This window comes from Chelmon rostratus, chromosome 1, assembly GCF_017976325.1.
Source record: "Chelmon rostratus isolate fCheRos1 chromosome 1, fCheRos1.pri, whole genome shotgun sequence".
In the NCBI taxonomy this organism is placed as follows: Eukaryota; Metazoa; Chordata; class Actinopteri; order Chaetodontiformes; family Chaetodontidae; genus Chelmon; species Chelmon rostratus.
The window spans coordinates 27,128,205-27,142,695 of NC_055658.1; the positions used below are offsets into that span (position 1 = coordinate 27,128,205).

Genomic DNA, 14,491 nt, shown 5'->3' on the forward strand with positions numbered 1-14,491 from the left:
ATATTTGCTAAGATGAGATTTTGTGTGGTATGTTATTTGTGTTGCTTGCACGGAACTACAAAGTGAAAGGAGTGTCCATGAATCAGAACCAGATTCTGATGTTATGTTAGATCATCGGGTTAGGGGAGCAAGTTAGTTACTACAAATATTACTAAAGGTTTTGCTTGGGTAGCAGGGTCCTAGGATCTGATTTTTACCTCCAAGAGCTAGAGCATGCAAGGAAAACAGGAAAAAAAAGAAAAACATTTGTTTATGTTAGTACACTTCAAAACCCATTTCAAATGCTCTCACACTCATCTACGATACATACAACTGTGCTGAAGAAGGAAGCCCCTACTCTTCACACTGCTGAAAGAGAAGTTTTACATTCATATAAGAGTGCATTTAACTAAAAGTCACAGGAACACACAGCTCCAGAGCAGTATCTGGGTTCCAGAAACACCAACACGTGCCAGTAGTCCCACTGGTTTGGGACGAGCCCTGGCTGCCACAGTGAGGCAGAATCAGGAAATGTTACACTGATAAAAATGTGAGAGGAACCAGACAAATCACATGCAGTACCTGTTTCAGATGCTTCTTAAGCTCGCCTGCTTCCGGCTCTGGTAGAGGTGGTAGAATCTCTGCACTGGTTGGTGCTATAACCTGTAGACAAAAACAAGAAAGAAAGGAAAAAAGAAATGCGCTATTAAACTAATAGATGAATTAGTCATTATCTGACAGTTAAATCTGGACGTCATAAAAACAGACGAAACAGGATGAGAGGGGTGAGCAGAACCATGCTGGCGTACTGACCTTGCTGCTGTCAAGGTCCACAAGCCACACATCATCCGGCATTTTGAAATCAGCTTTGTAGAGGAAGAAGCTGGCCGGTACACCGATGATGTAGGGAGTGGGTGCAAGAAGGAGCTGTGGGGAGGAGAAAACAATTTCATATTACCACAGCACACATCATCGTCAATAAAAAACCTGCATGTTTACTAAAAATCATCTATTCACTTGAAATGTGTTTGAAACAAATGACAAGCTTTACCTGTTCGGCAGAGGCCATGCACGTTGGCAGTAAGGGGATGACGGGGAACATATACTCCAGAGGGTAGATCATAGCCACAAAGGCCATGACACTCATAGACAAAGCATTGTAATCTCTGGATTGAAGAATAACCTGAGAAGCACAAGAAACATGACAAGGTGGTTCTCTACGGCAAACATTACAACCTTTTATTTTCCTGTGTGTTTTACACAACCTTGGCAGGTGTTCTCTGCCCTGTTACGTTCATACCCTCATATTAAAATAGACAGACACATAATGACTTAGCTGACTTCATGCACTAGTGCTCTGTCAAACAATTGTCCGTCCAATCTATCCACATTTCCTCTTTTTTGTCTGTAATGTAAAAGATGTGAACGTCTAAATTTTGCCTTGGACTCGTAAGAGCAATATTAAAAACTGAACTGTTATGAAAAATTAATTGGGCAGCACAGGGTCCTTGAAAGGAAGTCACTCTGAAAGCTTTCAGGCAGCACTTAGTTCAGCCTGACTGAATTTGATGATGTACTAAATTCATCTTCAAAAAACCAAAATGGATGAATACTAGATGGAAGCGTTTCATACAGGTAGAGAACGACTGCACTAGGGCTGCACCAGGAGCCATTTTTTGAAACTTTCATTGCCTCTTTTGACGTTTTTAAAAGAAACTGCAAATGTATGTTGTCAAATTGTATGATGTCATCTCCCTAAACAAATAAAAAAGAACCAAACTCAACTGAAACTCTAAAAATCCTCAATTTGAATAAAGTGATTCATCAGATTTAATGAGTTAGTCTTAAAATGCTTCCAAACTGGCATCGTTCTTCAGTCTTTGTTGGTTACGAAACTGAGGGCGTCTTGATGGCACAGAGCAACAAGCGAATGCCGAAGCATATGGTGCAGTTAGATGGCTGCTGCTAGAGTGAGTTGAACACGCTGAAACTGTTGTTTTTGGAAGGTTAAATGCTGAAAAATATGGACTAAAGCAGAATATTTCACTAGATAAAAAGGTGTTGTGAACTTTCAAATTATTATTGCTATCTATCTATCCATATATCTTTTTTTCAATATATTTTGACTTCTGGGTTAGGGTTAGGGTTATTGGATAGCAAGTGTCAGACACAACCCTACACGTCCACCACTGGAATTTAATTCTACAAATAGTGTAATACAAATAGTATTAGTGCAGCCTAATTTTTATCTGTGACTGTGCAGAAAATACTTAAACAGAAAGGACGTGCAAGAAAAAAAGAAAGAAGATGAAACAGTGCAGCATTTAAATGTTGATTTAGAATTCAAAATATCTGCATTTTAAGCTGAATCTTGGGAGAACATCTATCTACGTAGGTGGCCCAGATCAATTCTGCATCTGAGAAACAGCGAGTGACAGAGAAGCAGAGAAACCGTCCAGCATTTATCCAACAGTAAGGTCTTCCAGCACTGTGTGACTGAAGCTGTGAAGCTTAGGTTTGATTTGGGATGGCTGCAAATGAGCCTGTGCATCAATGTCACTGTAAACCAAGAGCAACGACAGAACACTACACCAGCACCAGCCAAACAGGGATTTCTGTTACATCCCTGCTAATGCTTCTCATGTTAATGATAGGGGAGCCTTTCAGTCACATGGTGTACACTGTCTCCTTTTTACCCATCATGCTTTTGTCCACCCTGCAGTAAAATGGCTTCAATGAGCCTACATCTAACAGAAAATGTCTGATGAAGGTCAGACAGGACATTTCTCAGGAGGTCTTTGAAAAAAAAAAAAAGACACACAGCTGCCCTCCAGAAGAAACCACTGACCAACCACAACATACTAAATATAGCTTTGCTTGTTATTTCTCCTTGAAAAAAATCAGACCTTCAACAAAACGTAACTGAAGTTAACCACACAGCTCCTCCTGCTCTTTAAAAATACAAAGAGTCCAATGGTGATTGAATGATTGATAAGACACGGTTTGCATCTCGCACTCACTGCTGTGCTTGTCCTTACCTTGTGCTCTAGCAGGACACAGCTGAGGACCTGAAGACAGGCGTCCACACCCAGCAGCTCTAAGGGCAGGTGCAGGGGGAAGTCAACCATGGAGAAGCGAGAGTTGTCAGGCAGGGCAAATGTGAGTGGCCGTTTGAGTTCATGGGGCAGGACTTCCACATCCACACGCCTCTGACCCGCCACCGGTACGGGTGAACGCAGCAACCGGTACACCCAGGATTCAATCTCCCGCAGGTCGGCCAGCAGCTGGCTGCCTTTCTCTTCCACCGACAGCGCCCCAGTGAACACCCGCCACATGGTGTCCCTAGGAAGGATGAGAACCAATTGTATATTCAGAACTCACTGTGTGCCTGTTTCATTTACATCCCTTTACTATTTTCATTATAGATTATTTTTTATTAATTCTTGATCTATAAAATGTCAAATTTTATTTGATAGTGAAAGCTGGAGAGAGACAGGAAAGGCAGGAGAGAAAGAGGCAATGTGACATGCAGCAAAGGGCCCAAATAAATAAAACTAAACTGAAATAACTCACACAAATTGTACAACTAATACAAAATGTGACATAAATATGAATGCAAACAGCATGACATTATAAAGAGTGACTACATTAGCAATGACATAATCTGACACGTTTGTTAAATATGTTAAGCTTCACAAATAGCGTATTGATTTCAGTCAACAGTAATTTTAGGCTTACAAACTGATTAAAATAAATTATTTGCTCATTTTATTGCTACCATGATGCCTCAGCAAACATCCACTGAAACCACTAATATGATGAGCAAATGAGACTGAAAACACTGGAGAGGCGCTCAAGCAATCGACGAAATATTGATGTGAAAACCCTCCACTCTACACGCAGGGTGCCATTAAACCCTTTCTAGAGTGTATACTCTGTGTATGTGTGTAGCAAGGAGGGAGATAAATCATTAGTCCTTTGGAGCCCTCCCACCAACTGCAGCTGCTACCCAAAGGCAGCCAGAGACCTCAATCTGTCAGAGCCGCCATAGCACAAAGCGCTCGCAGCCATTATACAATGGCTCTCCTCCTTCTCTGTCATTGCCACAAATTTCAACCAACCATGTCAGCGAAAAAAGGTTCTCAAGTCTGTTGAGCCTTTGGCTTGAATGGACTTCCTGAGGTTGTCAGAGAAACTACAGTTCTATAATGATGTTATGTGGCTCTGCTGCAGCATTTTACCAAAGGAAAAAATGTCAAGGTATGAGATTAACTGTGTATTACACATTCCTGCAATCCCTTATAGTGATGAACAGAAAAGCTGCACTGGTCTACAGCTATAAATAGAAGACTGTGGAGAAAATGTGCACCTTGGGTGACCAACAATCATTCTGGGCCTGAGCCAATGTGAACTGACAGCCTAATTAACACTTTGTCACTCCAAAATTGCAATCTATTGTGTCACCCATGGCAACAGAATAGCCAAAAGAGCTCAGCAAATACTGCCACGTCATAACACAATGTCGCAACAACATACAGTGTACAGCTGTGGACATTTTCTGCAGCTTAAATAAAATCAATCACGCCTGGTGATTAATTATGAAAAATCAACATACACGATCAACTCTTTGCTTCAAATGCAGTAATCAAAATACAGTGCTAAATGCCACACCTTCATAATGTTGTATACAGTGGACATACCATGCAGTTCTTGCACACTTTTTCTGCTTTTAGTATCTGGTTATAACTTCTGCCCTTTTATAGATCTGGTACACAAATAAGAAGTAGCTCAAATGTCAAGATTTTGGTCACACGTCTAAGAAATTACTTCACACACCTACACACATCTCACATTTACTATTCTTAAAAACTGTATTTGTACCTCAGCTGCACCTCGAACACTGGGTGAAATAATGTATTTGTAAATGCACTGTGGATTTTACGGCAACCAAACTGGTTTATCAATGAGGTGGAGTGTGATAGCTTAAAGTGTACTGTGAAAACATGACACAAGCTGCAGATGGCCTGCAAACCTGCATGGAGCCACAGACAAAGGCTCTAGTGTTAATTTCTGCAACACAAACATACACAGAACAGGTGGACAATGAGAGAAGCAGATGGGGGCAGAAAGAAAGCAGTCGGCTTTAGAGAACACATCAGCAGAAACACTATAAAAGCGTCACATTTTTGCTATTTTTTGCTCACATTTCTAGCCTTCTGAATTGCAGCTAAAAAGGCATCTTACAGATGATGAAGACAGGTTATACAGCACGAGTTGTATTTACCGAATCATTTTGCAGCATTATCCTCAAGCAGTGCTATCAATTATTTTTACAGAGTTTATACGTGTGCATGTACAGATTTACTAAGGGAAAACTGCATTTAACAAGACTTACCACCTAGAGGGTGTAAAATTAATTACATTACACAATACACACATTTTGGAAGGAGTGAATGATGATGGAAAAAGTGATGGTAAGTACATGTCATATGTTCATTAAAATCCAAGGTTTATCCCCTTGGTAATATGAATGTACTCAGCAAATTTCATGGCAATCTGCTTGTGAGATAATGAGCTCTTGTGATCAAAGATGACATTTGGCCTAAGGATGAGACACCAAAAAGGTCATGGAGTGTCAAAAGCAATAAGTGCTCATCATCTATCAAGCATGAATGTGCTCTGCAATATCATAGCAATTAAGCAGATTTTGGTTTTTCTAGTGTACAAAGTTTGCTTTGATAGTGGCCTTAAATACCTTGATAGCACCACCCTCAAACCAAATTAGTCTTCTGCCAGGGCCTCTACCTCTGCTACACTCTGTTTGTTTTCATGTGCACCAGGATTAAATAGTTGTATTACATGCAAACAACAAAGAGGAGCTGCATGTACACTTTAAGACGTAAACTTAGGCCTCACCTCTGGGTGGCACGAGGGAGCCCAGCTCGTTGGGTTAGCCTCTGACTGCAGCAGTCCACCAGCCTCTTGAGAATATATAAGCATTCCCTAAAGGTGGAGAAGAAGGGGTAGTGGCTGAGTATGCACAGAGAGGTCAGCGTGCTGTTGCGGTTCCTGGCTGCCATCTTTGCAGCGCTTCGTCTGTGCTGTGGGGACTTTCCAGCATTTAGCTCAGCACCTGGTTGTCCGCCCTCTTCTCCAGGGGCAGGCTGAGGTGCCGACTCAGCATTGGTAGGTGGAGACAGCGAGGGCGGTGGGCCTCCACCGCTGCCATCAGAGCCTTCACTAGCGGTCTCGACCGCTTGTGCTGCTGTCTCTGTATGGCCACTCTTGTCCCCACGAGTACGGTGATGTCCTCGCTGAAAAGAACGGTAGAAGTTGACGCAGATTCCGTAGCGGGTGATTCCTGAGTCCTTGTCGGTCAGCGTGAAAACAAATGAGGAGTCGTCACGAAGGCTAACCCTACGCTGGCGTATGCTCAGGCAGCCCTCTGGTTGGCAGAAAAACACCACGTCTGGTGGGAGTGGGAAGTCATGGTGGTCCTCCAGTGGGTAGCGGCGGAGGAGCTGAGGTGTCTGGGCCACACTGTCGCTACTTGGTTGCCTGTAGAGCAGATGGACAAACATTTGCTTTGTTTTTAAAGCAGCAGCATAGGTTGTATTGCTGCATCCATCATTATTCCTATGTGATTTAATAACCTGGAATCTATAATCCACTCCTCTTGCACTAGAAGGTATTTTTATACTCTTTACCATAGTTATATTATATTATTGCTAAGCAAAACACTTCTATTTTTTCTTAATCTTTTTGCAAAATTGCATTTTTTTTGCATTGGACCTTCCATTGCTGTTTGCCCCCCATGTGTGTTCTAAAGAGCTTCTGTAGCTGTGAATTTTTATTTGAGATTAATAAAGTCTTATCTCTTTTATCTCCTAACTGTTCTTTGTGCTGTCTGCTAATGCATTTCCCCTCATGTATAAGCAAAGTTTGGAATTGAATTTGAAAGGGTCATCAACTGTTGAGAAAAACAGGACATGTCACAAAAGGAGTAATCGAAGGCTTTGAACACTTGATAATACAATGCAGTGACTAACAAAGCCCTGACAGCAGCCCGAAGGTTTCAAAAATCTGTAACTATGTTTGGCCAAGAACACAAAAACCTTTTAGGAAATTTGGTCAGGGGAAGTAAACAAATAACACCCATCCAATCCCACAACTCCGAAACTGCCCTCCGGCATAACACTTAAATCCTAAATGTTGCTGAGATATTCGGGGGCTAACTCTAAAAAAAGCAGCAGACTGGACAGTTCTCTGATTTCACCGTGTTTGTGTGAATCATCCGTTTCCCTGCGGCTACTGTGCTTGAAACAATGTGCTACTATACTTCATTATGCATGCTACATCATGTGGGAGTGTGCTATGCGTGCTTTCAGATAAGGTATTTGATGCTGTGACTATGACTGATGACATTTCCTTGTGCTGTGGCAAAAGTGGAGCTGGGATGTATATTTTTTGGGAGACTACCATGGAACCTCTGTATAAAAAAACCCTACGGCAGCAACTTCATACTGTCATTGAAATGAATACGTTTTTGCTATTTTTGGTACAGGATATTTGTTGGTCTGAAAGAAAGTGAGTTGTTGTTACTCATTTAAGAACATACCACAACAAAACTTCATCAATTGGATCACTAAACTTTGGTTTTTAAAGCATTTAAAGCCTCCACTACGACGATGCTGACTCACATATTGTTTCTTTAAATCAGATTGAGTTCTTACCTTGCTCCAACCACCACCAGGTAGTCAAGAAGGCGAGGGCACATTTTCTTTTTCTCCATTTTGGATTGACCACGTCCTGTATGTCACGGCATCCAGGATTTATGTTCCCTCTTGAGTCAGTGTTGCCTTTCCATCACAACTGGGAAAGTTCAGGCGTAAAGTCGAAACACAGCTCCTCCATTATCATTGTGATGGTTAAAAATGAAATGAGTTAATCCTGTAACAGACCAGAAAGATGAAAAAACATTATTTTCAAGCCCACATAGCAGCTGTTGGTTCACATACAGGTAAGTGAGGAGAGGCATGAAATCGACTTAGCTTTTTCAGAGTCATGAGATAGTAGTTTTTCAGTTGAGAAAACATGAGAGCGGACAGAGAACAACGTTGTGTCGTGCTGTCACACTGATTCAAACATGCAGCAGATAACTCATCAAGGATTAACCTATTACTCTTCTAAAACTCATTTCCTTTTTGTTCGTGAGTTCATTATATGTGAAACATTTTAATCTGGTGGGGAAGAGATTCCTTGAACATGACAGGGATAGTTAATTTTGTAAGATGTTTTCCTGCTATCAAACAGCATTGTCGCCCTGCTGGAAATGTCACTTCAATGTCACATCTGCATTTTACTTTGCAGGAAATGAAAGACAACAATTATGCCGTGTTGACGTTACAAATTCCCATTTTACAGTGTGATCATCTCTACCAGACAGGGTGCACGGCAGACAATAAGACAAAGCTGGAGGAGCACAAAAGATGACAGACGTGACAAGCTTACATCAGCAGCTCCAGTGTAAAACAATGTTGCCCTCATTTTATCCAATATGACAAAAAGGTAATAAAAGCAAAAGTAAGTGTTTTCGCATTGATTTTTCTGTTATGATGATTAGCCTCCTGGTTGTGTTTGTTGGAGGATAAAGACTTTTCAGCAGAGGCTCGTTGTTAGAGTAAGCAGCTTAGGGGCCTTGGTGGAATAAGCACCCTTCATAGCTTGTACTATGGCCCCGACAGCCCTGTGACAGGTAACTGCAGCAACCTCAACCAGCACCTCCACAGATGACTATTCCCCACCATGGAGCCACTTATAGCTGCAGTCTAGCACCTGCTCAAGATAGTGTAATAGTCAGGCAATGAACCTTTCACAGCAGGATGAAATTTTCTTAAATGGCAACATAAAGTGCATGTATACAACTGAACAGCTCCCTGCTGACAACATTATAACATCAAAAACAATGTTTCTGCTGCTTTAGTGACGGTCTAGAATAGGCTGTGCTGACGTCAACCAAAGCTACGCCAGCAATACTGCTGCTTAATCATGTCAAAGGAACAGTGCTCTGGATTTACTCCTGTTAAGATGAAAATGCATGAGCCAATCCATTTAAAAAAACAAGCAAACCAGGAGGGGGATTATGCTAGGGTCAACTCTTAAGACTTGACTTAAGACCTGAAACTATTTGCAGGAAACTATATGTTTTCACATTTCCACAGATATTTCTTGTCACAATATTCACTGCAACAATGTTATACGTAACTGATTATGCATAAGGAACTTGCCACTGTCAGAGGTCAGGATCAAACTCAGTCTGTTGCATTTACATCTACGTCTGTTAGTTAACTACATATAAACAGCATCGAAAGAGCATAATGGGCATTTTCATTTCAAAGAACAGCTTGTGGCTGCAGTGAAGACTACAGTCAGAGGAGAACTTGGTATCTCTGTCTCTTCCACAACAGATTTCTCCCAGCATGATTGTTAAATGTTGTTACAAAATGGCGGCTCTATAAAGAAGCTCTTGCTGTTTCATTCTGATGGACGAGCACCAAACCCTTACTGATAACTCCTCGTGCTTTACTCTGCTGAAAACCCTGCACATGCTGTATATATCACACTTCATACAGTATAACTGTATTATATGTATACTTAACTATCAATCACAGTGAGGCAAGGAGGACGGAAAAACCTGAGGTGCTAAAACATATCTGACAGGACAAGCCCACATTAGCAACTGCAATATGTGCGGTGAAAAGAAAATCTACAGTGGCAGGATCGACTGAACAGAGTGTCATAGCGAACAGTCTCTACTCAAACACCAGCAAAGGGCACATGCAGACACTCCACCCTGAAACACAAACAAACACTTCACCCAGAGCACTTTTTCAGTGTCTCTTCCAGGCTGTTATCCCTGCACTGATATGCTAATAGGTCTATAATTGAGGCAGTGGTTCATACGTACTACATACCATTTATGCATTCCAAAGTTAGGAGTAAACTGTAAGGAAAGACTACACAATGTGTTATATTCAAGCTTAATTTTAGTTCCTTATTCAAAAAGCCTCCCCATTAAAAAGAAAGATTTAAAGATTCATAATTATCTTAACATAAAACATAAACCAAAACAACGCCATGTATTACAATTAACATAGGAATTCACAAATTTGGGCCCATTTTGTGCAAGATTCCCTGTTTCAGTGCTGCTTTAGGATAGTGTCAATGCCCACTGGACATATTTCAGAGGCAGTATATCTTACAGCAGCCTGACAGATTTTGTTTGTGTTACTGACTTGTAAATATGCTTCTGTATTAAACAGCTTCAGCTGTAAACATCACATATAAAAAAAAAACATACTGCTGTCGCTCCAAAAAACTGCTCATTAACACCCACTGGTTTGTTTATATGTTAAAACTGATATCAGCAGGAATAAAGAGACTGCATTTCATATCTGTGTACTGTATCGCTGCAAAATGAACATTTAAACCATTATAGCCTGTATTGTCATTAACACGTGAAATGCATGATTGGATGTAAATGTATGTCAATTAAAAATAAACACTGACATTTCACAGGTGAATTTCCTGCTTCACAGATGTGAGGTTGTCAGGCAAAGACAGGCCAGCCACACACGGTGGACAAATAGGCAATGTGGAAGTCATGAGTGGGACACTGCAGTCACACGTCCTGACACAGGTCACCATAAACCCCCAGCAGCCACAGCAGAGCCGACGTGTGACGCAGCCATATCCAGTGGACATGGGGGGGGGGGCTTTATCACAGAAGGCTTCAGGTGCATTATGGCTCTAATTATGCTTAATAACTCCAATTGCGTGTAGAGGAGCCATTTACAGAGGAACATCTTGATGGAGCATGATGGTAAAAATGCTCTTAATTACCATATAGAGCCGAAATAGAGAATGATTGCAACACATTCACGGACACATTATCATCATAACATAGCCACTTTGTTACCTTGTTTTTCTTTTGGTATCATGTTTTTCGTGTTTCATGAAAAAATTAAGCTAGTCCATATTTAATAGGGTTAACATAAGGAATGAGCAAAATGACTAAGCGGCCCAATGCTATTTGATGTGTGCTGTTCTATAAGAAGACACGGTTCAAAAAGCAATGCACAGTGGGCTGAAACATGTCTTGTTGAGTCAGCCGAATGTCGACACTGAGCACATTTGGTAAAATGATTCAAATACTTGCTTTTGCATGTCAAGGAACAAGAAGACCAAAGTTAACAGTCACTTAACATGAGTATATCTGCTCTGAGAGACCAGCAAGAATACACACCCTCATGTTGAAAGACATTTTTGAACAGTAGTTCTTTACACAATCCGAGCTATTTCTACGTACATGACACAACTCTGAGAGTGATGGAGAGTGGTAACAACTTGAACCTTCCTCACAGCAATGGCAAATTAGACAAGAGGAAATAATTCAAACAACACAATATATTCCGACAGTGAGGGCGTGGCCTGTGTAGAATACAAATCTAACCCCATTTATCTAACGAAACCATCAGGACAATGAATCAGCGTGCAGGTCTGGCAATGTGAATGCTTCCTGGTGCAAAGCCAAAACGGCTTTTTCATGAAGCAAGCAGAGCTGGAGGCAGACTCACCCAGCACAAAGATACAGGACCACAGCATTTATTTTTAGATGACGATGGTAGGACTACACCACTTCAATTATTGTATTTAATGACTGATTGGTATTGAACCTTGTTTTGTCTCTTTAAAAAAATAAGAGCAAGATAAAAGAATCCCCACAACACTGTGTAATCTTTCAAGGCAAGATAATGATGTAGGTTAACACAACAGATGAATCTGGTCAGAGTGGTCTGCAGGCAGCACTCATTGGTTATATAAGCAGAGAGAGGAGATGGATATGATTCACAGGCCTCCAACATGGAAGGCATTTCTTGCCAGTCACAATGAACAGCAAACACTAGTGATGGACACACACGACAGAGGGATGCGGTGTAGATTAAGAAAGTATTGATCGTTGCATTCTCGCTTTTAGATTACAATCTTTTCTTACAGAACCAATGGTATAATGTTCCACAGCTGAGCAGATGTAGGAACTATTTTAGTCCCCTGTCAATAAAACTGGTTAACTCTCCGCGCTCACACTGACAAAGTACAATACAGTCCAAAGTATTAATATCTTAAAAAAAATCCATAACGACAGCAGGTTTCTAAACCTTGTCCAGCCTGTAACCCTGCACAAATGTCACATAACCAAAGCACTCAGATTATTCAGTTGTCTGCTTGTCAACAGGAAAATAATGTTAATTTGCCTTCATTCATATAGGTTTCTGTTTTCACTTGTGTTGTAACAGTGGTTGTCAGGTGGAGTGGTATAGTGACAGGTAGCATTTGGGTCATGTGTCATCACGCAAGCTGTCACATCAAATTGAGTACGGTTGGTATTTACTTTTTCTTGACAGGGAGGGAGCTCAGCTCTGTGTGCATTACATACAATGATGACCTGCATACTTTGTTTTTATTCAAGAATAAATCATATACCAATACCTCCATCAGGATTTTTTAAAACCGCACTGACGATCCCAACCCTCGTCGAAGAAACTACCCTGTACAGTAGATGATGTCTTTGTCCTATGTAGAGCTGCAATGATTAATCAATCAGCTATCAACTATTAATCACCAAATATTTTGAGAATAAATTCATCAGTTTGAGTATTTCTTTGAGAAAAAAAAATCAAAATTCTATTTTCTGGTTTCTTCACTCCTCTGTGACACTAAACTGAAAATCTTTGGTTTGAGGACAAAACAGGACATTTGAGGACATCATCTTGGGCTTTGGGAAACACTGATAGACATTTTCCACCATTTTTTGACATTTTAAGGATCAATCACACTTATCCAATAATCGAGAAAATAATCGACAACAAAATGTTAGCTGCAGCCCTACTCCTGTGTGACCATTTGCCACTGTTTTATTGGACTGTTTGTGCTCAGCCATCGACATCCACATCAGATTTTACTTCCGGATCAATAACACACACACACACACACACATACACACAGAGAGATACATAAATGCATACATACACATACAGAACATACACTTAAGTATTTGGCTCCAGGATGATGTAGGTCCAGTTACTCTGTCCTACTCTGTTCTTCACCTTGCTGACATCCTTTCTCATCTTCCTACATGTCATTATCGTTCGATCCATTTCCGATTAAATTACCGTTAACTGCTTTGTCTCATCATCCCTGTTTCGTAATAAGATGGTCTGACATTGTGTAATATTATACAACTGCAAAACGATGCTGTAGGCGTGATGGGTTTCAGTAGCAAACGATTACATCTGAACGGGTTTAAGGTAACGGTACAGAGTAACGTAATAATCCTGTACGAGCTAATGTTAGTTACGAGGTGTTGCTGGAATTTTACTACCTAACAAGCTAACTGGAGATTAGAGTAACGACATACGCTGAGAGGATGGTACCACTCACAGAAACATCACAATAAATGCGATAAGAGAGAGCTGACCGTGTGACTGTGTTATCGTTTTTATATATATGACAAGCTGTCAGGCCTTGACATGTTCACCCCAAAGATGCATCCTCTCACCTCCACTCTGCTAGCTTCCTACGTCACGAATGGATTAGCTAGCTAGCTGCCTAGCTGCTAGCAGCAGTTTGGCCGATTTGTCTCATAAATAGCAACCTGAAAAAAAGTAACAAAGGGTGGCGAAACAAGGAAACAGTGCAGAACACACGCCGCAAACGTGTTGGAATGGTTTAAATAGCACTGTCGTTGAGTAAGAACATCCTCACCTCCTTACATTAGCCGATTAGCCGCTAACGTTTGCTGCGAAACCAGCTGCTGATGACGGCCTGGGTGGTGGGTGCCCTCCTCGGTCACAGAGGGAGGGAGGCAGCGGTGTTTGTCAGAATTCAGCCTTCTTTCTTCTTGATTACAGTAAATCATCTGAAACACCGGACGAGGTAGACGACTGAAATGGCTTGCTCCTCCGTCCGACCCGCTCGCAGCGTAAGAAATGATGCGAAATATGTGCTCGCCTCTCTGCTCGATGGACGTGCGGCTCGGTCAGTCACAACCTGCCTTCACAACATCCTCTTCATCACCAATTCGTCGGCAGGGAGTTCCGCATACTCAGAGCCCGACCTAACGGAAGCGACAACCAAGCCTGACGAAACCCACCTACCTGCCAGCAGGACTGACGTTAGTGAGTCTGTAGTGGCAGGAGTTCATTCAATCATCGGTCAGAAGAGTTTGTAGCGTGTTACGGTGTTTTATCGCCAGCCAGAGCGCTTCAGGTGACCTGTAAGTCTGATGTATTTAAACATCCCCCCACCCCAAGCTGTGCAGTTTTGACCATTATAATTACTGAGCCGAAAACAAATGATGGAAAAATGAAATATCAATGCTACTTTTATTATTAGCACTAGTGTTAGCTGTAAGACAGTGACTATTTATGACTATTAAAACGACTTAAAAGAA

At 41.3% G+C, this 14,491-nt stretch overlaps 1 protein-coding gene across 10 annotated transcripts in view; it reads right to left on the reverse strand.

The window, feature by feature from the left end:
• Positions 1-14,093, reverse strand: part of madd (MAP-kinase activating death domain) — a 50,781-nt gene extending 36,688 nt beyond the window's left edge. For 9 of the 10 annotated variants that reach the window (XM_041939451.1, XM_041939371.1, XM_041939130.1 and 6 more), the window contains exons 1-7: positions 13,804-14,093; positions 7,713-7,929; positions 5,896-6,537; positions 3,018-3,321; positions 1,031-1,162; positions 793-906; positions 562-642 (exon numbers count right to left, since the gene is read on the reverse strand). In XM_041939451.1, coding sequence (XP_041795385.1) covers positions 562-642; positions 793-906; positions 1,031-1,162; positions 3,018-3,321; positions 5,896-6,537; positions 7,713-7,771 — 1,332 coding nt within the window. In that variant the 5' untranslated portion in view covers positions 7,772-7,929; positions 13,804-14,093. The remainder of the gene's footprint in view (positions 1-561; positions 643-792; positions 907-1,030; positions 1,163-3,017; positions 3,322-5,895; positions 6,538-7,712; positions 7,930-13,803) is intronic. The other variant, XM_041938800.1, reaches the window with a different exon arrangement.
• Between the last annotated feature and the right edge of the window lie 398 nt (positions 14,094-14,491).